This window comes from Chrysochloris asiatica, unplaced genomic scaffold, assembly GCF_000296735.1.
Source record: "Chrysochloris asiatica unplaced genomic scaffold, ChrAsi1.0 scaffold00016, whole genome shotgun sequence".
Taxonomy (NCBI): Eukaryota; Metazoa; Chordata; class Mammalia; order Afrosoricida; family Chrysochloridae; genus Chrysochloris; species Chrysochloris asiatica.
In genome coordinates, this window is record NW_006408534.1 from 14,694,445 (window position 1) to 14,718,374 (window position 23,930).

The 23,930-nt window shown below is 37.7% G+C and overlaps 1 protein-coding gene across 1 annotated transcript in view; it reads left to right on the forward strand.

Annotated features, from left to right (window-relative positions):
• Positions 1 to 23,930, forward strand: part of ASXL2 (additional sex combs like 2 (Drosophila)) — a 200,668-nt gene that overhangs the window by 168,928 nt on the left and 7,810 nt on the right. Inside the window, exons 9-12 of the mRNA XM_006835227.1 lie at positions 16,005 to 16,168; positions 18,118 to 18,214; positions 18,739 to 18,844; positions 20,602 to 21,322. Coding sequence (XP_006835290.1) covers positions 16,005 to 16,168; positions 18,118 to 18,214; positions 18,739 to 18,844; positions 20,602 to 21,322 — 1,088 coding nt within the window. The remainder of the gene's footprint in view (positions 1 to 16,004; positions 16,169 to 18,117; positions 18,215 to 18,738; positions 18,845 to 20,601; positions 21,323 to 23,930) is intronic.

Below are 23,930 nucleotides of genomic sequence, written 5' to 3' on the forward strand. Positions count from 1 at the left end.
AGCCATCGAGGCTAGGTCAAATTAGTACTATGTGCATGTTTGGGTGTTCTTGTGCGTCTCCCCTCACTTCATAACATTCGGATGCTTCACTCTCATCTCTAGCCCTCCGTGGCTATGTCCTTGTCTCTGGGCTCAGGTATCCCCAGGTCTCACCACACTTTGGACCAACCAGCCTTTCCTCTTCTCTCTCTCACATCTCGAGGGCAACAGGAATCTATTAAACGTGGTTGAACTCAGCCCATTTCTTCATTGCTTCTTTTCCCCCTCTTCCACTTACCAGTAGACCAATGTGGTTGCCAGCAAGCTTACATGCCTGCTCCCATGTTCCCTTTGAGTTTCAATCTTAGAGGGGAGTTTGTCCTGAAGGATCTTGATTGTTTGCCTTGATGGCTTCCCGGAGAACAGCTTGCTTATTCTTGTAGTAGCCAATCATACTGCCATTTTTGTTTGGGGTTTTCCCTGCAGATCTTTTGTTGAAGGTGTATCTTCTGTTGCTCTAGCTGTTCTAGGTTGGTCTGCTTATCCTTTCTAGTGGGAATGTCCCACCTCAGAAGGTGCTGGATGGGGTTCAGGATTCCACCTATTTCATTGGGCTAGTTCTAGAACCCCTTTTAAGCATTCCGATCAGTTATAGGCTGAAGACAGGCTTACAAGCTTGCTATAAAATCATGTTTCCCGACATTCCTTTCTATCCCACTCATACTGTGCATCTTTTAAAAAGAAACAAAGAGGTAAGGTTTGTAGATGATACATGGGAAAGTATCTAACACACTCATTGGGAGTAAACCAAGATAGTATGTGTAGTGTGATTTCATTTCTCAAAACTTAAAAATGTATATGGTTGGATGGTGCTTGAATATATAAATTTTTAATTTTAATCATTTGGTACTGTTCAAATTGTTGCCATATGTGGCCTCTCTCTCTCTTTTTTTTTTTTAAGTTTAAACTTGCTTTTCTTCAACATAAATTGAAACGATAGTTTTGATTCATAAGCCAGAAAAAAAATCTGACAATTAAAATGGCAAACAAAAATGATTTGCAGACACTTAAAAAAATTAATGGCACTTTGACATTATCCAATGGGTTTATATGAATTAGAATGCTAAATTAGGTAAGTTGTGGTGTGACACAGTGGGCTAATGCACTGGGCTGCATGGTTGGTTTGAATCGCAAGGTAGGTGGTTAAAATTCACCAGCCACTCCTATAGAGTGTCGCTATAAATCGAATCAGACTCAATGGCACTTAACAACAAAAAGAATCCTATAAAAGTATAGTGCTGCTGTATAATGCACTGAACCATAAGGTTGGTTTAAACCACAAGTTCAGCAGTTCAAACTCACCAACCACTCCTGAAAACCCTACACAGGGTCACTATGAGTCAGAATCAGCTTATCAACAGCATAGACAATATATAAGAAGGAAAATAACATTATCACATACATGAGAAAATATTGACAGAATTGCAAAATAACATTTTACTTTTTTCTTATTAGATAAGAAGAAATATTTTACTGAATTTACTTTTTAATTTTATTTGATTTAATGATTCAATTGGTTTAACCATATCAGAAATTTATAATTTTAAGTCTGTTAATTACAACAAAGGACATCATGATCTTGCTCTAATTTTAATAGAATTGACTCTTTAGTCAGAACAGTTAGAATGGTGTTTGTTTTAGAATTTTGATACTCTTTAATAAGGCTGCTTAATTATATTACATTGATCTTTACCTTCTGTTGACATAACTTAATGTCTCCATTAATTTGTTGATGTAATAAATTCTGTTGAGACCATAATCCGTCCTTGATTCATGGCTCTCTAACATCATTGATCTAGTCTATATGGATAATAAAACATTTTATATCACTTATTCATCTATTTTAATGCTGTAATGAACACCTTTCGACATATTAGTCAATCCTGGAACCAGAACAATACCAATCATTTATTTTACCTCTGTGTTCCTATCCTGTGTTATCTTACCTCCCTGCCAGAGGTTAATGCAATCCTAAATTTTATGTTTATTATTTCTTAATGGACTCCTGGTGTGGTGCTATAGGATCAATACTGGACTATTAACCACAAGGTCAGTGGTTAAAACCCACCAGCTGCTCCTTGGAAAGCCTATACAAGTTTGCTATGAGTCAGAACCAGATAGCACTTACCAACAACAGGTCCCATGCTTTGTATGCTCATGTAATTTTATCACTTATATATGTATGCTTGAAAACAGTTTCAATTTTTATTATTTTTGAGCTTTATAAAAATATTATATTTAGTTTGTGTGTTTTAAAGTGCTTTTTAACTTCACAAAGCTAAAATTCCCATTAGCCAGTAAATGGGGAATGATGCTAAACCTTGTTAGTAAACAGGGCCAAGAGCTCTCATTTACTGTTCATAGTAATGTACAACCACTTTGGGAAATTTTAGTCATTGTCAGTTTGAATGAAAATAATTGTACATTTTAACCTAAGAAAAACTTTTGCTTATATGTACCGGGATACTTGTATGAGAATGCTCATAATATTGATTGTAATGGCTAATACAAGCATGGGCTGGGAACATATATTTGTCAATAATTGTTGTTGTGAAGTGCCATTGAGTTGGTTCTGACTCATAGTGACCCTGTATAGGGTTTCCAAGGAGTGGATGGTAAATTTGAATTGCCGCCCTTGCAAATCAAACCAACCTTGCACATTATCCTGCAGTGCTACACCAGGACTCTGTCTATCATTAGTAGAATAGATTAATGAATTGTCATAGAGTCATTAATTGAAAGACTTTGTAGTAATGAAAACAGTGGCCTCATACAACGAGTTGAGTTTTCCATTTTTCAGTTTTTGTTAGGAATTTGTATAGCCATTTTTGTTATTAATTCCTTAAATGTTTGGAAGAATTTCAATGTGATTCCATTGGAATCTGGACTTTCCTTTGTAGGAAGTTGTTTTGTTGTTGAATATACATGGCAAAACATTGACAAGTACTTTTCACATACACAAGTAAGTACATAGATTACATTCTTGGAGTTGTACAGTCATTCTCACCCTCCTTTTATGACTTGATCCTCCTACATTAACATGAACTTACTGCCTCCTAAGATTCCTACCAGTCTTTCAAGTTACCAGTTTCAATTTCATGCCATATGGAGAGATCTTAAAAGAACATTACTGAAACTGAACTTTTGTTTGGCTTTAAGAAAACTTCAGGGTGTATTTTTTGTTTAAGTTTTAAAGATGGTCTCATGGCAGTCATTTCAGGGGCTCACCCAGTATCTGTGGATGAAGTCCGTGTGAACTGTGCGTTTTGTTCTGCATTTCTCCCCTTGGATCAGGATTCTTACATAGAATCTTTAATCTATAATGGTAGCCTGGCACCATCCAGTTCTTCTGGTCTCAAGGCAGTTGTTTTTGAAAGACAACAGATTATTTTCTGGTTTTTATTGTCCCAGTTTTGGAAACATGAGATTTTCTAGGAATTTTCCCATTTCAGCTAAATTCTGAAATTTATCAGCATAACATTCCAAATAAGATTAAAACATATTTTTAACACTTTTTATGCTGAAATGAAGTACTTGAGTGGCACTACAGGACAGTCATTGGACTGTTAACCACAAGGTTGATGGTTCAGACTCACCAGTTGTTCCTGAGAAAACCCTACACAGAGTTACTATGAGTTGGAACTGACTTGACAGCAATGTTATAAAATAAAACATAAAAGTGCCCATAACAAAAGTATAACTTAATGAAATACTATGCGGTTTTAAGCGAGAGCAATGGGCTTTTGCTTAACAATGATGGTGAGGATGGCTCAGGACTGGGCAGTGTTTCGTTCTATTGTGCATGTGCACAATATATTGACTCCATGTCATTAAACTAAATGAGGAAAATATTATTGTTCACCAAATCAGGAACTTTGTCAGTAACCTCAGAAATCTTCCACATGCCTGCATCACTGCCATAATCATTTTCCTGTACCCTTAAAATGTTAGTGTCCTGACTTACTATAATTGCTTCCTTGCATTTCTTTATAGTTTAATCACAAGAAAAATGGTTGTTCCCTAAACACTATAGTTTTGCTTGTTTCATGGAATTTTTTTTTCTTCTTTTAATGTTAACGTTACCTTCCATCTTTTTTTATCTGCAACATTTTATTGAAGAGCAAGTCACCTGACTTTGTCACAATGTCCTCTATTCAAATGTATTTCCTCTAAGGTGTTAGTTGGATATAACATCTTGATTGTATTCAGGTCTGGTATTTGCTGATGGCTTGGTGAATGGTAGGAAAAGACTGGTGGTTGCACATATTGTTTGTCTTATTTTTTCTGTTGATAATAATTATTGAGTTTGTTCTGTTTTCCTGCTTATTGGTTGTTTCAATAATTTCTTTTAGAAAGATCCTTCTGAGATTGGTCCCTATTAGGCAGAGATTATAGATATCCCAAATGTTTACTTTTCCAATATGCTGTACCACTCCACAATCCCTAGTATCCATCCCCACTCTGCTCCCTCTCATCCCAGAGTTCTGCAATTCACTGCAACACCTCACAAAACTCACAAACTGTCAAGGAAGTGGTTCAAGCATCTATGGAGTCTGGCAAGTCCTAAAACCATAGTTTAGAGGTCATTCTTGGGGCTTTTCTTCATCCAGGTAGTTTCATGAGTTTAGGAACCCAAATCAGCAGGTCAGATGAAAGGTTGCTCATATACAAGGCTGCCAAAGCTGGTGAATCGGATCAAATGTTGTTAAGTGCCGGTGAGTAAAATCGGACTCAAATCCCACATACTGGAGGTCAAGCAGAGATGAACCAAATGCAGAATCTCCAGCGAGAGCAAACTTTGTTAAAACATTCCTATTTATGGACTCAGACCATGACTTAGTCACAACCTCTAGTAAGGTATACTGATACAGAGCTAGTGCTATAGCATAAGCACTGGACTGCTAACTGCAAAGTCAGTGGCTCAAAGTCAGTGGCTAAAGTATACTGATATAGAACTGTAGTGCTGTACGATAAGCACTAGACTGCTAACTGCAGAGTCAGTGGCTCAAACCCAGCAGCCTGTCCTTGGAAACTTCATACAGGGTTGCTATATGTAAGAACTAATTCAACAGCACTAAGAACAACAACAAATAAGGTGGGAGAATTATTAGTCCTTAGTCCCAGTAATTAGTTCCACTGTAATCCTGCCTCATTAACAACTAACTCCAAAATGGAACCATAATCTCAAACATGTAGAGTCTAGGATTTACACTATATCACAGAATGGAGGAATATGGCCTTGGTTCTTCAGTACCTTTGAATCAGTTCCGACTCATAGGTACCCTATGTACAACAGACTGAGCACTGCCTGTTCCTGTTTCCCCTTCACTTTTTGCTGCCACTGTGTCAATATATCTTGTTTGGGTCTTCCTCTATTTCACTGATCTTCCACTTTATCAAGCATAATGTCCTTCTCCAAGGATTGGTCCTTTCTGACATGTCCAAAGTATGTAAGATGAAATCTTATCATCCTTTCTTCTAAAGAGCATTTTATCTGTACTTCTTCCAACACAGATTTGTTTGTTCTTCTGACAGTACCTGGTGCTTTCAATATTCTTCACCAACACCACAGTTCAAATGCATCAGTTCTTACTCGGTCTTCCTTATTTTGCAGATTTTTCATGCATATGAAGCAATTAAAAATACCATGGCTTGGGGCAAACACACCTTAGTCCTCAAAGTGAAATCTTTGTTCTTTTAACTTTAACACTTTAAAGAGGTCTTTTTCAGTAGATTTCTCCAATGCAGTATACACTATTTGATTTTTTTGACTACTACTTCCTTGAGTGTTGATGGTGGGTCCAAGCAAAAATGAAGTCTTTAATAGCTTCTGTCTTTTCTCCATTTATCAAGATGTTATTTATTGGTCCAGTGGTGAAGATTTTTGTTTTCTTTACATTGAGGTGTAATCCACACCGAAGGCTATGGTGTTTGATCTTCATGAGTAAATATTTCATGTCCACTTTGATTTCAGCAAGAGAGGTTATGTCATCTGCATATTTCAAGTTGTTAATGACTCTTCCTCCAATCTTCATGCCACATTCTTCATACTGTTCAGCTTTTCGAATTGCTTGCTTGATTTAGCATACAGATTAAATAAGTAAGGATACAACACTGGCACACACCGTTCATGATTTTACACCACTCTGTATCCCTTTGTTGTGTTTCAACAACACAACAAGCTCTTGGTTTTTGTAGAGCTTCCTCATGAATATCATAAGGAATTTCCATTCTTTGCAATGTTACCCATAATTGTTAATGATCCACACAGTTGAATGCCTTTGCATCATCAATAAGGCACAAATAAACATCTTTTTGGTATTCTCTGCTTTCAGCTAAGATCCATTTGACGTCAGCATTGATATCCCTTGTTCCACGTCTCTTCTGAATCCAGCTTGAATTTCTGGCAGTTCCTTGTTCCTGTACTGCTAGAATCATTTTTTGAATTTTAATTGTTTGGTGATGTCTGCATTCTGTTGGGTCACCATTCTTTGGAATGGGCACAAATTTATGTCTCTTTCAATCAGATCCTGTTACAGAGAGCATTAGACTTTAAGACAGATCATGAAATGCTCTTTGTGATGATGATATGACGCCATTCATCTTCAATATGTCATTCCTGGCATAGTAAATAATACAGGTTTCTGATTCAGAATGGCCAAATTTAAGTCAATTTTAGCTCACTAATACCTAAGATTTTGGTATAAGTCCATTTTAGCTCACTAATACCTAAGATATGGAGTCCTGGTGTGATGCTGTGGGTTAATGTGCTGGACTGCAGGGTCAGTTTGAGCCTCAAGGTCGGTGGTTCAAGCTTACCAGCTGCTCCTCGGAAACCCTCTACAGGGTCATTATGAGTCAAAACCAACTCTGTAGCACTTAACTAAAAACAACAATACTTAAGCTATCAATCTTTATGTATTCCATTTCATGACATCCAATTTTCCTAGATTCTTACTTATACATTCCATGTTTTGATTATTAATGGTGTTCACAACTATTTCTTCTCATTTTGAGTTGTGCCCCATCAAATGAAGATCCTGGGAGATTTGCTCATCTTCATTAGTAAGATCAACTCTATGTTAAGGAGACAGCTCTTCCTCCCCAGTTGTAGTTTGAATGTTGTCCAACCTGAGGGACTCATCCCTGTTACTCATTAGGCTTTCAGTGGCCTCTCCTTCCTAGTCTTAGTTTGGATACTCCACTGAAACCTGCCCACCATGGATGCCCCTGCTGGTATTTAAAATACACAGTGGCGCATCTTCCAGCATTACAGCAGCATACAAACCACCACAGTACAACAAACTGAGAGACAAGTGGTGGGGAGTATGGCTAGAAGGGCCATATTCTGTAATTATCTACGATACAGAGGTGAAGTAAATTTATTCAAAGGAAATTTGCAACATGGACATTGATTACACTGACATTGATTACAATATGTGCTGTTCAACGGTATTGGTCACATTTTTGTATTACCATTAACATAAATTCCCTGCCCTCAAAGTTCTCTAGGCTTGTTGTTTAGTTTGATCAGATAAAGATAATTCTTTAGACAAACGTAATGCCCAAAGCAAATGTTCTTTATTTATTAAGCTAAACGTACTTGGCTACAACAGTGGACTCAAACATGGCAAAAATGCTGAGAATGGTACAGAACGGGCTGTGTTTCTTGGGACTAGGCAGTGTTTCCTTCTGTTTGAACATTGTTTGATTTAAAGATAACTCCAGAGGACAGTTTCAGTTTAATGTTTTAAAGGTTACCCCAGGACAGTAGTTTGAAGGGGTCATCCATTTTCAATGGTTCTAGAAGTTTGAATCCTGTGAGAATTTGAAATCCTCTTTCACCACCACCACTATGGCACTCCTGCTCCCCTTTGAGCTGGATTCTCTTCCTTTCAGCATTACCTCCACCCACTCCCTATCTGGATTCTTTTGTATAATCTTTCATCAAAGCATTCTGTAATGGTGGCTGAGCATCATCAACTTCTGGTTTCACTGCAACAGAAACGATTGAGGCAATTAGTCTTGCAGTGCAATTCCGTCTTTGATTCCTAACTCTTTCCTTTGCTGCACTAGACAAATAGAGACTAGTTGTTGTTCCTCTAATGGTACTACACAATGAATTAGGAGGTAGAAAAGAAACACTTCAAACAATAGCATGCCAGTTGACTGGAATATTTCATGAAATCATGACCCTAAACTTTCCAACTAAGCACACAAATCCCCTGAGGTGTTTAGTGGATCCGAGCAAAATGAAGTCTTTGACAACTTCAGTCTTTTTTCCATTTATCATGATGATATTTATTGGTCCAGTTGTGAGAATTTTTGTTTGTTTATTTTCCATTGAGCTTCAACCTAGACTGAAGGCTGTGTTTTTTCATCTTTCGGCACTATATCTGACAGTGTTCTGCTGCTTTTCATAAGGTTTTCAGTGGCTGAACATTCAGAAATAATTTGCCTCCCCTTCTTCCTACTCTTCCTTATCTGGAAGCTCAGCTGAAACCTGTTCATGGGTGACCCTACTGTTATTAAAAATAGTGGTGCCATAGCCTCCAGCATCACAGCTACATGCCAAGTCACCACAATACCACAAACTGACAGACTAGTAGTGCAGTAGATACCACAGGCATTACATGTTGTTTGTACTTTTTTACCTTAGATTTAGAAAGCTATTTATGTAATGGTTTCCCCTATCCCTTACTTTGCTTCTAGCCGTTGTGATGGTTTGAGAAACATTTTTTTCTGAAAAGGTTTTTGGTAATGATGCTTGCTTAGTTATTGAATATTTCTATCATTTTTTTGAGGTAAAGACCTGTATGAAAGTCAGTTTATTCAGATGCTGAATCCATGGCCTACATTTTCTTTCCTCTGAGAGTGAAAATATGTTGCTCCATTTCCTTTTGTTAACACTAGTAATAAAATTTTCTATTCTTCATAAGTCATTTGATCTTTTGTATAGATCCCAAAAGACTTATGTCTTTGAAATTTAGTTGTTTTTTTTTGAGACTGTCTTGGTCATTCTGAATTGATATCCTCAAATGTCATTTTATACATAACTTTATCAACTCCTTATATTTTTTTTAGGGTTCTTTTTTCTTTCTAACTTTTTATGTTGGGAAATTGGTTCAGTAATTTTCAAATACATGTTTTTTGGCTGTACTTTTTCCTCAGAATTTCCCCTACTGACTGCCTCCCACACAACTTAGTAAGGCTACCCAAACAATGACAAATTACCAAGTAGGACATAATCCAGAAATGCCAGGATAATTTATCAGGAAAAACTCACAGGATCATGAAACACTCTCCCACTGACCATCACATTATGCCCATGAGGGGCATGGTACCTCAGGAGAGGTGCCCTACTGGGGCTACCCATTGTTTGATTTGCATGAATCAGTAGACATTATACCCTCCTCCCGTGGTATGATCAGGACCTGGACAAAATGGTGACTTAATGTTACAGAATCTTGGTTCCAAGATCAGAGGTTTCTTGTATAAGCCTTGTGGTTGACCAATACTGACTACCTTAAGTAGTGGACTGATTTCCGTTAAACTCTGTATGTAGGTAGTCAACTCTTTTTAGGGGGACTCAGCTTGACTGATCTCAGCCTTAGACAGCCATGCCTGTCATAAAATCTAAATAAAAAAAAAAAAAATTGTCCCTTCTGCTTTGTCCCAGGGCAGCCTTGCAAGTTTTTTTGTTTTTTGTTTTTAACTTTTTGTTGTGAATTAAGTGAAGGTTGGCAGCAAATCATCAGTTTTACATATCAACAAATCACATACTTTGCTTCATTACAATGATTCCAATTCCCTCCAGGTACCATCAGTTAACAGTATTTACCTCTATCCACTGTAACTACTACATTTTTCCTGTGACTTCCTGTATCTTCATCTTTTCTTTGCTGTCGCACATGTTAACATGTGTCTACTCTATAGTCCATGAATAATTTTCCCTCCCCCTGTAACCATCATAGATTGCTTCTTTTATCTAGAAAATCTTTTCTTAGCTTTTTTACATTGGTCAAATACAATATTTATCCTTTTCTGATGACTAATTTCACTCAGCATAAAATTCCCCACGTTCATCCATTTTGTTGGGTGTTTTCTCAGGTTCAGCTTTATTCTTCAACATTGCAGTCTTCCATTGTGTGTATGCACCAAATATTGTTTAAGCATTTTTCTACTGATGGGTATTTAGGCTGTTTCCATCTTTTTGATGTATCTCTTATAAACTGTACATTGAAATATCCTATTTTCTTCTCCATTCTCTCTGTCTCTTGACTGGTACATTTAATCCATTTACATGCAGTGTAATTATCTATAGGTATGAATTGATGGGTGTAATTTTGCTGTTGCTAGTTTCTTATTCCACATCATTTTCTGTGCTGCATTCATTTTGTTTATCATAAAATATATGTAACTTCCTTGCCATTTGGAAATTCTGGATCTACACTATTCTTTCTTTTTGCCTTGTAGTTGGCTTCATTATATATTGATCTCTCTGGTTTCCTTTTTTCAGTCTCATAGGTTTGTTGAACTTTAAATACTTCTGTATCTTTACTGATTTCTGGATGTTATTGTCATGTTTGGCAATCTCAGTTTGTTGCCTGCTGTTGTTGGTTCTCAGACCAAAGAACATCTTTCAGCATATTTTTGTAAAGTTGGTCTGGTCAGTACAAATTCCTCTAATTTTTGTTTATCAGGAAACATCCTGGTTTTTTCATCGTATTTGCAGGAAAGTTTTGCTGGGTATATGATTCTTTATTGAAAGATTTTTTTCTTTCAGAATTTTGTATATGTTATTCCATTCCCTTCTTGCCTGCATAGTTTCTGCTGAGATACCAGTTTAGTATTATTGATTCTCCTTTGTTAGGTAACTTTTTGTTTTTCCCAGGGTGCCCTTATTTGTCTCTGGTTTTAGAAAGTTTGATTATGATGCCTTTGTGATTTTCTTTTGGGATCTATCCTGTTTTAAGGTTCTTTCAGCTTCTTATAGGCTTATATTCCCATCTTTCATGATGTTAGGGAAGTTTGTTTTTTTCCAACACCACTTCTCTGTTATATTTTGGGTGAATTTAATATACATTCTAGATAACTGACTCCCTCTTTGTTGCTATTGTTATGTGCCATTGAGTCACTTCTGACTCATAGTGACCCTATAGGATTTCTCAGGCTGTAATGTTTATGGAAAAGGAGCTCTGGTAGCATATTGGTTACGAGTCGGGTTGCCAGCCTCAAGGTCAGCAGTTCGAAACTACCAGCAGTTCCGCAGGAGAAAGATGCGGCATTCTGCTCCTGTAAAGATTTACAGCCTCGGAAACCCTGTATAGGTCACTATGAGTCAGAAACGACTCCACAGAACTTAACAACAGCAACAACATTTTTTATGGAAAGGAGCTCTGGCAGGGTAGTGGTTATGAGGTGGGCTGCTAACCTCAGGTCAGAGGTTCGAAATTACCAGCCTGCAGGAGAAAGATGCAGGCTGGTAGTTTCGAACTGATAGTTTCATCTGCAGGAGAAAGATAGGCTTTCTACTCCAGTAAAGATTTACAGCCTCTGAAACCCTGTGTATGTTAGTTTATGAGTTGGAACTGACTCCACAGCTCACCACCACCACCACCAATCTTTATGGAAGCAGATTGCTACATGTTTTTCCTTCAGAGCAGCCAGTGAGCTCAATTCACCAACCTATTGATTTGTGACTGAGCACTTAACCATTTTACTACCTGGGTGCCTAATTCCCTCTTGGTTGGTGGTGGTGGTGTTAAGTGATGTTGAGTCAGTTCCATGTCATGAGGACCTAATATGGGGTTTCTGAGAGGAGGCTGGTGGTTTAAACCACCAACTTTGGTTAGCAGTCCAGTGCTTATCCTAAAGCACCACACCAGCACTCCATCTTTGTTGTTAAGTGCCGTCAAGTCAGATCCAACCCATAGTGACCCTGAATAGGGTTTCCGAGATGCTGCTGGTGAACTTGAACGGCTTTGCAGTCTGGCACATTATCTTAACTCACAGCACCACCCCAGGACTCCATCTTTAGCAGTGTTTAAATACTATTTAACCACCTATCCATAGAAGCTGGTCTGTATACTTGATTATTCCAGTGATAGCAGTACTTTTAGTATCTTTTATTTCTGGTTTTTGCTGATTGTTAATAGTGGTATACCACGTGGTTTGTTGGATAAACTTTGTGAGGTAGTGCTGAATTTTCATTAGTAGTAGTCCTCTGACTTACCTGAAGGAAAATCTGAAGAGGAATTATTTTTGCCAGGAGTCAGGGGGTACCTATATGTAGGATTGTGTAGCTTTATAATCTAAATGTAGAGGTTCTGATTCCTGGAGTTCTTTGTTGTTGTTGTTGTTCTGTGCCGTGGAGTCAGTTCCGACTCATAGCAACCCTGAACAGGGTTTCCAAGGCTATAAATCTTTACGGGAGCAGAAAGCCTCATCTTTCTCCTGCGGAACTGCTGGTAGTTTTGAACAACTGACCTTGCGGTTCACAGCCCGATTCATAACCACAACACTACTAGAGCTCCTTCTAGTCACATTAAAATTTTGTGTGGTGTTGTTGTTAAGTGCCACTGAGACAGTTCCAACTCATAGCGACCCAGTATAGGTTTCTCGTGAGTTTGAACCATCAACCCCGTGTTTAGCCACCCAGTGCTTATCAGCGCCACCAAGGTTAGTGTTACATTTTTTTTTCTTAAAAAGTTATACTAAGTTCGGTGCTACCAACAGTATTTTAAAGTGCCTTTCCCCCACACTCCCTCCTCATCACTATGCCATTTTTGTCATTTTGATAGACAAAAAATGTTCACTTTTAACTTCCATGCGTTTGACTAGCACCTGTTTATGACCTAAGACTTGCTAATTCACTCTGCTCTTTTTTTCCTTATTAGTGCTTGTTTTTCTTACTGATTAGTAAATGTATTTTCAATATGAAGAATAGTAACAGTTGTCATAATTTGCAAATGTTTTGTTTTTTTGCTGTTTATATTTTAAACTGTTTTGTACTTAAAACTGTTGTGAAACAGATTTTTTTCAAATTTCTAAGCTATTCACTCATAACATTTTTACTGTTTATATTTTTATTATAGTTTACAAAAGCAAATCGGTCTTCCATTCAGCAATTTATATGCAAATGTTTTGTGACATTGGTTGCAATCCCCTTGATGTAACAACAGTCTTCCCCATTTCCCCCTGGTTTCCCCATTGCCATTCATTCATCCTTCTTTTTGCCCTTTGTTGCCATCTGAGCTTTGTTTTGGGGAACACGATACTGTGTTGATCTCATCTGATTGATTGTATGTGGATTAATTCCTCTCATGTTACTGTTTAGTATATTGTATGGTTGAAAGGTGATCCCTGGGAGTGGGTTCAGTTGAGGTTTGAAGTGTGTCTAAGGACCATAGTCTCCAGTGTTCTATCAATTCTATCAAACCAGTAAGTCTGCTCTTGCTGTCTTATGATTTAGAATTTTGTTCTACATTTTTCACCCATTCTGTCCTGGACTTTGTATTGTGATCCCAATTAGCATGGTTGGTAATGGCAGCAGGGCATTTTCTAGTTTTTCTCATGTCAGACCAGTGGGCACTTTGGTATGTGTGGCCTTATTAGTCCTCTGGACTAATTCTTTCCTTGATACTTTTATCTTTTTACTCTTCTTTGCTTCAGACGATGAGAGTTCAATAGCTGCATCTTAGATGACTGCTTACAAGCTTTTAAGACCCCAGTCACTGCTCACCAAACTAGGATGCAGAACATAGTTGTTCCCTGAGACTGTCATCCTAAGTCCCAAAGCTCAGTGAATCATTCCCTCCAGTTGTTTAGTTATAGCTAAGATGTTTTCAGAACATTGTCCCATGTATGTTCTACAATATCTTGGATATTGACTGCACATTGAAATTTGTTGTTGTTCAGTGTCATCAGTGACCTCGTATAGGGTTTTTGAGGAGCAACTGGTGAGCTTGAACTGCCAACCTTGCAGTCAAACCAACTTTGCAATCCAGCACATTAACCCACAGTGCCACACCAAGACATTGAAATACATAGGTAGAAATATCCTCTTCCAAAGCGACGTGTGTTCGTAGGTCGTAGGTGTATTCACCTTTGCCTTTCCTCATCTGTTTAGCTTGCATGTCTTAACCTATGTATCTACTCAAAGATGTTAGTTTCTTTTTATTATTATTAAAGAATTCTGTGTTCAGTGGTGTTTACCTTTGTTGTCCTTTGCTCTTAGGCAACTTTCAGTGATTTCTTTTGCATTGGTCATGTTGTCTTGCCCTCCCCGATAGCATATATTGCCTCTGCTTTCACTCCTGTTACTACATGTGTACACTTTAGTGATTTTCCCTTTATTCCCCTCCCATTCCTAGTAACCATCAAAGTATATTTCTAAAGTGTATAAACCTTTTCTAGGAACTCTGGTAGAGTAGTGGTTATGAATTGGGCTGCTAACCTCAGAGTCAGTAGTTCGAAACTACCAGCTGTTCCATGGGAAAGATGAGGCTTTCTGCTTCCAGAAAGATTTACAGCCTTGGAAACCCTGTACAGGGTCACTATGAGTCAGAACTGAGTCCACGTCACAAAACCACCCCCACCATAAACCTTTTCTTGACTTTTTATGATGTTGTTGTTATGTGCTGTGGAGTCGGTTCCGACTCATAGCAACCCTGCATAGGGTTTCCGAGGCTGTTAATCTTTACGGGAGCAGAATGCCTCATCTTTCTCCCATGGAGCAGCTGGTAATTTCGAACTGCTGACCTTGTGGTTCCCAGCTCGATTCATAACCACTACGCTACAAGAGTCACTTTTATGATAGTGATCTTATATAATATTTCTCTTTTTGCAGTTTCCTTATTTCACTCAACATACTATCCTTTTAGGCTCATTCATGTTAGGAGGTGTTTCATGGATTCTTTATTATTATTTAATGTTTCATAGTATTCCATTGTGTGTATGTTTCATAGTTTAATTATCCATTCACCTGTTAATGGGCAATGAAGTTGGTTCCATCTTTGTGCTACTGTTGAACATGGGTGTGTACATATATGATGTTTCTCTAAGATATATATCTAGTAGTGGGGCTACTATGGTATTTCTGTTTCCAGCGTTTTAAAGAAGCACCATGCCGGTTTCCACATTTTATAGTTCCACCAGCAGTGTAAGAGAGTTCTCAGGAAAATAAGAAAACACGACTCTTAGCTTATTGGTGTTTTCTATTTTATTAGTTATTTTGTTTTTGTCATCATAATCTCCCAAAATACACTTTTAAAATGGCATAAGGTTCAGATTACAGAGTCCTGCTGTGGCACTGTAGGGTAGGCACTGGATTGCTAACCACGGGGTCAGTGATTCAAAGCCACCAGCCATTCCTTTGAAACCCTATATAGGGTCATATGAGTCAACAGCACTTAACAACAATAACATTAGAAACCTCATTCTGTTTGTGCGGAGAAGACAAAATCTGTTTCGTATCTTGTGTGAATAAAGAAGGACTTGCCTTTGATAGCCTTGATACAAGGAAGGAATTTTTTTTAACCCTTTCGTGACTCGTGGAGTTTATCGACACCAACATTTTAGCCTGTCAGGTTTCTTGGGAACCTCCTATCCTGGTTTGGCTAAATGCTACTCCAGGCTTGCATAAATGGATCTGAAGAAATTCCACCCACCAATCCTACACCACCAGAGTAAGCTTGGGACATCCGTATCCCACATTATTGTATAATAATCCTTATTACATCAGTTTTTTCCCTTTGATTTCAGCTTGCCTTCTATTACTTCTAAGACATACGGAATCAACAAAGAATTCAAAGCAGAAACTCATGAAAGGGTTCAGGTGCTTATAAGTTACCTTCTTCATAGTATATTTGGTTAAGTATGGTTTTTGCACAGTTGAACAAGCTAGAGTTAGGTACAAACAAATGGTGAGAAGGCCAAAATGATTCGTTTCCATTTTTTTTTAGGACAAATGAAAAGAACTAAATGTGCTGAAATCGATGTTGAGACACCAGACTCCATTCTGGTTAATACAAATCTGCGAGCATTGATCAACAAACACACCTTTTCAGTTTTACCTGGGGATTGCCAGCAGCGGTTACTTCTCCTACTTCCAGAAGTGGATCGACAGGTATATTAACTCATACTGAAGCAGTTTTGTAACCCTTCTTAGACCCCACCCCCCACCCATTCCATTTAGAATTCCATAAGAATCTGTTAAAAATAATTTTATTTTTTTTACTTTCTATGTACATTTATAAAGCAATATTAATGATGCTAAAGTATTTTAATGGAAGCTTTCTTAATAGCATGGCCTCTAAGATTTGTTAAGGAGACTCTGGTGGCACTGTGGGCTAAGTGTTGGGCTGGTAATGAGGTTGGCGATTCAAACCCACCAGCCACTTAGTGGAAGAAGAATGAGGCTGTCTGCTCTCATAAAGATTTACTAAAAGTTTGGGAAGAATCAAGTCAGAGACCACAGAGATTTAAGCTGATCAGGACTAGGGTAGAGTTTTCTCCTCTTAAAGGGAAGGATAAGACCATTATGATTTTCTTCTTTCTCTTTAGTTGTTTTTTTTTTTAATTGAGAATTAGAAGAAGGTTTACAGAGTAAATCCGTTTTTTACCAATAGGATTTTCTAAGCTTTAAAAGAATTACTACTTTGGTAAACTTACTATATGTTCTTATGTTCTAAGTAATATGTTAAAATTCTCTAACCCATGAAAAGATTTTTTTCTTATTTATCATAAGATAATTAAAATTAATGGTGAGTATGCTAACTATTTAAGTCTGTGTAGTCAAATAATTGGGATTAAAAACTAAATCTAATTCTGAAAATGATCTTTCTTCTAAAAGTGCATTGATCTTAGTTATATAAAGCTATGAGTCAGCACAACTCAAAGCAGGTCAGATTCCATTTTCTAGTGTTTCAAATAAACCAGGAATAATACCTCCAGAAAAAGAAACAAAGATGCAACTATACTCTGCTCACATCTTATTTAGCAAAGTAGAAGACTGACATTTCTACAGATTTTAGATGATCAACTATATCACAGATTAAGTCAGTTTGATAAGTAAACTAGGGAAAATATTGTCAACATATAAAATATTTTCAACATATTGCTCTATAGTATGCATACTGTTGTTTTAGTGCCATCAAGTCTATTCTGACTCTTAGTTACCCTCTGTAGGGTTTCTGAAGGAGCTCTGGTAGCGTAGTAGTTACGAGTTGGGCTGCTAACCTCAAGGTCAGCAGTTCAAAACTACCAGCTGTTCCTTGGGAGAAAGATGAGGCTTTCTGCTCCCATAAAGATTTATAGCCTCAGAAACCCTGCACAGGGTCGCTATGAGTCCAAACCGACTCCACAATTTGGTGACATCTAGCTAAACACACATACTGTGGAAATACCCTGTAGAAATAAAAACACAACTATATTCATCTATATCAGAATGTTTACTGCAGCTTTGGTGAGTATGGGAAACACAGAATACAAAATGTATGTATGTCATTGGGAATGGGTAAATTAATTAGGGTACATTCATACATTGAAACAATATGCAACCATTGTATAGAAGCTAAAATTATGCCAGTTGACTTGGAGAAATTGCTACACTGTATTAAGAAAAGTAAGATGCAAATCAGTGTGTGTAACTTGTTTCCATTTGTGTAGGACAGTCCTACAGCACTACACCAGGACAAACTGCTCCCCTCACAAAACTTATTTCTTATCTTGTTTGCTTGCAAGTGGTTCTACAAACAGATTTGTAATCATTGTAAATGGAGCTGAATCAGGAGCACAGGTTAAACAAAAGAGGAATTTTTAAGAAAAAATGCTATTATATTTTTAAAAAAAGGGACATGTCCATAGTATTAGGGTAAGAGGAATTTTTAAGAAAAAGTGCTATTATATTTTTAAAAAAAGGGACATGTCCATAGTATTAGGGTATTATTGATACAATACGGTCATCTTTCTATAAAGTAAATGATTTACATTCTTCTCTATAAAAAGAGAAAAGGAAGTAACACATGATACCTTAATTTATTTTGTAAGGTGTTCTTTGCTTATTCTTTGACCCAGGTTGGTGCAGATGGTTTGATGAAGTTAAATGGTTCAGCCCTTAATAATGAGTTCTTTACTTCAGCAGCCCAAGGCTGGAAGGAGAGACTCTCAGAAGGTAAGTGTTCTACTTCATGTGTTCCCAGGATGGCACCTAGAACCCAGTATATTCATATGTACCTAGAGCCAGAGGCTCCATACAATAAACACTGGGCTGTGAACCCCAACATCTGTGGCTGAGCCCACCAGCTGTTCCGCTGGCTGAAGCTTTCTGCTCCCGCAACGATTTAAGTAAGCTTTGAAATTAAAGGGTAAAGATACGAAATCTGTAAAAGAAAATGACGTTTGCAATAGAATGGAGTTGTTGCCAGGAGAACCCAGAGATCTTTTGACCTCAATTACCGAAAAGTACTTTTAAAGTGGTCTGCAAATGTATTTTTATTCCACTTAATGGCACTATTTTTTTTTTCTTTAGTGGCACTTAGACACTACCTTACCATGAAGCTATTTGACAACTTCTATTATACTCACATGACAATATTCTGATTTTTGCATGAATCTTTCATAGCTTATAAATAGTTTAAAAGTTGCAAAAAGCCGTTTTCTATTCAGTATCTGCATTTGTTTTTTAATACATTACAGGTGAATTTACACCTGAGATGCAGGTGAGAATTCGACAAGAAATTGAAAAGGAGAAAAAAGTGGAGCCATGGAAAGAACAATTCTTTGAAAGCTACTATGGTCAGAGGTAAACATCAAGATAGCTTTTGTAGACCAGTGTTACTTCTGATGTGATTGTCAATGTTTCATCTCATTACCTTGCCAGAAAATCTGTCGTTATTTTTATTTCATCTTCTTTACTGTGATAAGGTGTATTTCTTTTTTTAAGTTTTGTTGTTGTGGTATGTGCCGTGGAGTCGGTTCCGACTCATAGCGACCCTGTACAGGGTTTCTGAGGCTGTAAATCTTTACGGGAACAGAAAGCATCATCTTTCTCCCGCGGAGCAGCTGGTAGTTTCGAACTGCTGACCTTGCGGTTCCCAGCCCGATTTGTAACCACTACGCTACCAGAGCTCCTTAGGTACACAAAAATGGATTGCTCATAATACTTGACTCTTAACACACCACCATCATGAGCAAGATGTTGTTGTTGTTTTGTTTTTTGTTGTTTTTTTTTTTTAAAAGCTTTTATTATCTTGAATTAAATGGGGAACTTTATTTTTTAAATAATTGGCTGGTTTTCCCCAATAACTTTTTATATGATATAAGAATGCTAAAGTTATATACAAATTTCTATAATATTTAAGCATCCCAAAAATGACAGCTTGTTTAGAGCCATTGAAGAATCCTAATAGTCTGGTAACATGGACCCATTATACCCAAAGTGTAATTAAACAGGCCCTTTGCACTCTGGGAAATCTATAGCTAAATCACAATGTAAGCCCTCTCCTCAAGGATTGTAGTCTGATTTTCTGTTTTCCTAACATAAAGTCCAAATGAATTCTTAATGGGAACACATGAACAGGTGATCATGTGACTGTTCTGCTTAAAACCGAGTTAAATACCAAAAGTCATATTTGTTTCTAAATTTCCCTTCCTGCCTTTTGCATACTGCCCATTTTTTCCTTAGCCATTCCACCTCATAAATGTGGTCGTAATTATTTGAAGTCACCTGAGAAGGCTGTTCTGGTTTTTGTTGTGCTTGTTACACAATATTCTACAACATTAGGATGAGTTCTAGTGACTCCTAAGAAGTAGGATAGCTCTTTCTCAGGACACAATATGGAAATCCCATTTGGACTGCACCACCCGTAGAATCATTCATAAACACCTGAACTCAGAACTTTAGAGAGCTATACCCATCAAGATTTAAACAGATTTTCTGAAAACTCATGAAGTTCTAATGATCATTTCCCTGTTTGTAAACGTTGATGTGTACCTCTAGACCCTGTGGCCTCATTATAAGCAGAAGTAGGAATAATAACTAATACTGAGCTTTTATTATGGTCTAGGTACTGTTCTAAGTGCTTTTCACTATAATAACACTATGAAGTAATTGGAGTCCTGATGTGGTGCTGTAGAATAAGCACTGGACTGCTTAACCAAAGGTTACTGATTCAAACCCACCAGCTGCTCCTCAGAAACCCTATACAGGGTTGCTATGGGTTGGAACAGACTGGACAACACTTAACAACAACATGAAGTAATTAATCTTCTAAATACTCTGTACTTCAGTGTACAGTTGAGGAAGCTGAGATACAGAAGACTGGTTAACTTAAGAGCACAAGGACAGTTTGTATCAGAGCTAGAATTTGAATCCAGGTACTCTGGCTCCAGACCCTCCACTTAATGGAAATATGACTGATAATGAAAATAATGACTTGAAGGATACATACTTTGTGTCAGTAGTTCTTATAGGCATTGTCATATTCTATTATCTCATAATGCCTTCAATAACATGGTCTATTTCTCAACTAGAATATTTCTTTCTTCCATTTTTTTCAGCTCTGGCCTGAGCCTTGAGGAGTCAAAGAAATTGATAGCTTCTACAAGTGATCCCAAAGTAAAGAAAATCCCTGCTGAGCAACCAAAATCCATGCTTCCTTCAGAAGCCTCTCCTATCAGAATAGTCCCAGCAGTTCCCCAATCAGAGTCTAAAGAAGAAGTAGTACAAATGCCATCTCCAGTGAAAAAAGAAGAGACTGAGAGCCAAGATACGGTGCACCCAAACTCCTCCCAATCCACAGAGCTCTTACTTTCCTCAGTTAGTAATACAGATGAGTTTAGCAGCACTCTTCCTATCAAATGCCTAAAGGATGAGGATCTCATGGAACAGAAGCCAGTTGCCACTGCTGAACAGGAGTCTGAGAAAGAGAATCAGCTCACCACACCTTCTAATTGTAACAAAAGTGAAAGCCAAGATGCTCTAGTTACATCCCCAAGCAAACCCAAGAGTCCTGGAGTGGAAATATCAATTATGAAGCCCATAGGAGAAGCAGGTCCACAGGACACAAGTATGAAACTGCCTCCATCAACTCCTGTTGATCAGAGCCCGGAAGGTCTCAAGAGGAAATCTCCTCTCACCCAAGAGGAGCCCCCTGTCAGCTGGGAAAAGAGGCCACGTGTCACTGACAATTGCCAGCACCAACAGCCATTTCAAGGCTCGCCACAGCCCTTTCTCAATAGAGGGGACAGACTACAGGTGCGAAGAGTCCCACCACTCAAGGTAAGAGTGTGGAGGACTGAAAAGGAGAATGGTCTGAATTTTTTTATCACACCTACTAAATTTCAAGACATTTATATTATTTCTTAATAATGCAGAAGCAATTGTGTATATTTTGCATGCATATAACTGATCTTAAAAGAAAGAAAGTATTATTTCTGGAGAGATAAACAAGTATTTAGAACTGTATTCCTACAGGTCATTATTGACATTTAAATAAGGAAGAAAACTGGATTATATCTGACGCTTCCCCTAACTACCGTACCAGGTATCCTAAGACAGTATGAAAATTACTCTTTCTTGTGTAACATAAAATAAGTATGGGAATAAGATTGAAGAGGCCATTGTTAAGATTAAAAAGTATAATGTATTTGTCCCAATAGCCATGATGTTTTAGGTGCACCGTGGCCCTTTATTTACTGACATAATTAATTTGATGTTCTATTCTCTGTAGCAACTTTCAGCTGCCTTGTATTAGAGGATATGGTTTTCTTGAAGGATATTAGTAAAATGGAATAGCCTTGCTAAGCTTTACTATATAGCATATGTCTTTAACTTCTGTGTAGCCCTATCTTGCTGCATACCAAAACATTCTAATTTCTGTAGGCAGTGCCTCTGCTTATCTTGGTACATAAAGACTTGCATGTTAACAGGGGTGAGCCCTGTAAAACCCAAATACATTATCACCGCTGACCTTATAGGTTTATGAGTAGTTTGTGCTCAATATCAGTTTGCAGTTCATTAATTCATGTAATAAGTCATATTATTTGTCTGTTATGTGTCATGAATCTATTCTTGTTGGAATAAAAATAGAAAAGCAAACCAAATGTTGTTGTGGTTAGGTGCCATCGAGTCGGTACCGACTCATAGTGACCCTATGCATAACAAACAGAACAAAACACTTCCCGGTCCTGGACCAGCCTCACAATTGTTGCCACTCTTGAGTCCATTGATGCTGCCACTTGGCCAGTCCATCTCACTGGGTCTCTTCCTCTTTTTCTCTGACCCTCCACCTTACCAAACATGGTATCCTTCTCCAGCAACTGGTCCCTCCTGACAATATGTCTGAAGTATGAGAGGCGAAGTTTGGCCATCCTGGCCTCCAAGGAGCACTCTGGCTGTACTTCTTCCAATACAGATCTGTTGGTTCTTTTGGCAGCCCATGGAACTTTCTCAATATTCTCCTCCAACACCATAACTCAAAAGCATCAATTCTTCTACAGTCTTCGTTATTTGTTAGTCAAACTTCATTTGCATATGAAATTATTGAAAATACCATGGCTGGGATGTCCTCAAGCTAATGTCTTTGCTCTTCAACACTTTAAAAAGGTCTTGCGCAGCAGATTTGCCTAATGCAATACAAAGTTTGATTGCTTGACTATTGCGTCCATGAGTGTTGATGGTTGATCCAAGAAGAATGAAGTCCTTGACAACTTCAGTCATTTCTCTGTTAAAACAACATTCTCTGATCAAAGAATTTTTGGTCCAGTGGTGAGGATTTTTGTTTTCTTTACATTGAGATGCAGTCCATACCAAAGGCTGTGTGTGATCTTTCTTCTTTATCATCTTCATCAGTAAGTATTTTAAATACTACTCTTCACTTTCAGCAAGTGAGGTTGTATCATCTCCATATCACAGGTTGTTAAAGAATCTTCCTCCAAATCCTGATGCCATGTTATTTTTCATATAACCCAGGTTCTTGGATTATTTTCTCAGCATACAAGTTGAATAAGTATAGTGAAAGAATACAACTGTGTCGCATACCTTTCTTAATTTGAAACCATTCAGTGTTCCCTTGTTCTGTTTGAACAACTGCCCCTTGGTCCGTGTACAGATTCCTCATGAGCACAATTAAATGACCTGGAACATTGTCCGTAGCTTGTCATGATCCACATAATCAAAAGCCTTTGTTGTAGTCAATAAAGCACAAGTAAACATCTTTCTGGTATTCTCTGCTTTTAGCCAAGATGCATAGGACATCAGCAATGATATTCCTTGTTCCATGTCCTCTCCTGAATCCGGCTTGAACCTCTGGAAGTTCTCTGTCAATGTATGCTTGCAGCTGTTTCTGTATTACCTTTAAGTAAAATTTTACTTACATAGAATATCAAAAGTGTTGTCCGATGATTTCCACATTCTGTGGGGTCACCACCTCTCTTTGGAATGGGCACGAATATGGATCTCTTCCAATCAGTTGGCCAGATAACTGTCTTCCAGATTTCTTGGCAGAGATGAGTGAGTGCCTCCAGTGCTGCCTCATTTTCTTGAAAGATTTCAATTTTTATTCCATCAATTTCTGGTGCCTTGTTCTTTGACAATTCCTTCAGTGCACCTTGAACTTCTTCCTTTAGTGTCATTGGCTCTTGATCATATGCTGCTTCTTGAAACAGTTAAACATCAACCATTTCCTTTTGGTACAGTGACTCTGTATTCCTTCCATCTTCTTTTGATACTTTTTGCATCATTCAGTAATTTTCCCAGAGAATCCTTCAATAACAGAAGTCAAGGCTTGAATTTTTTCTTCAGTTCTCTCAGCTTGAGAAATGCTAAGCATGCTCTTCCCTTTTGGTTTTCTGACTCCAGATCTTTGCACATTTTGTTGTAATATTTG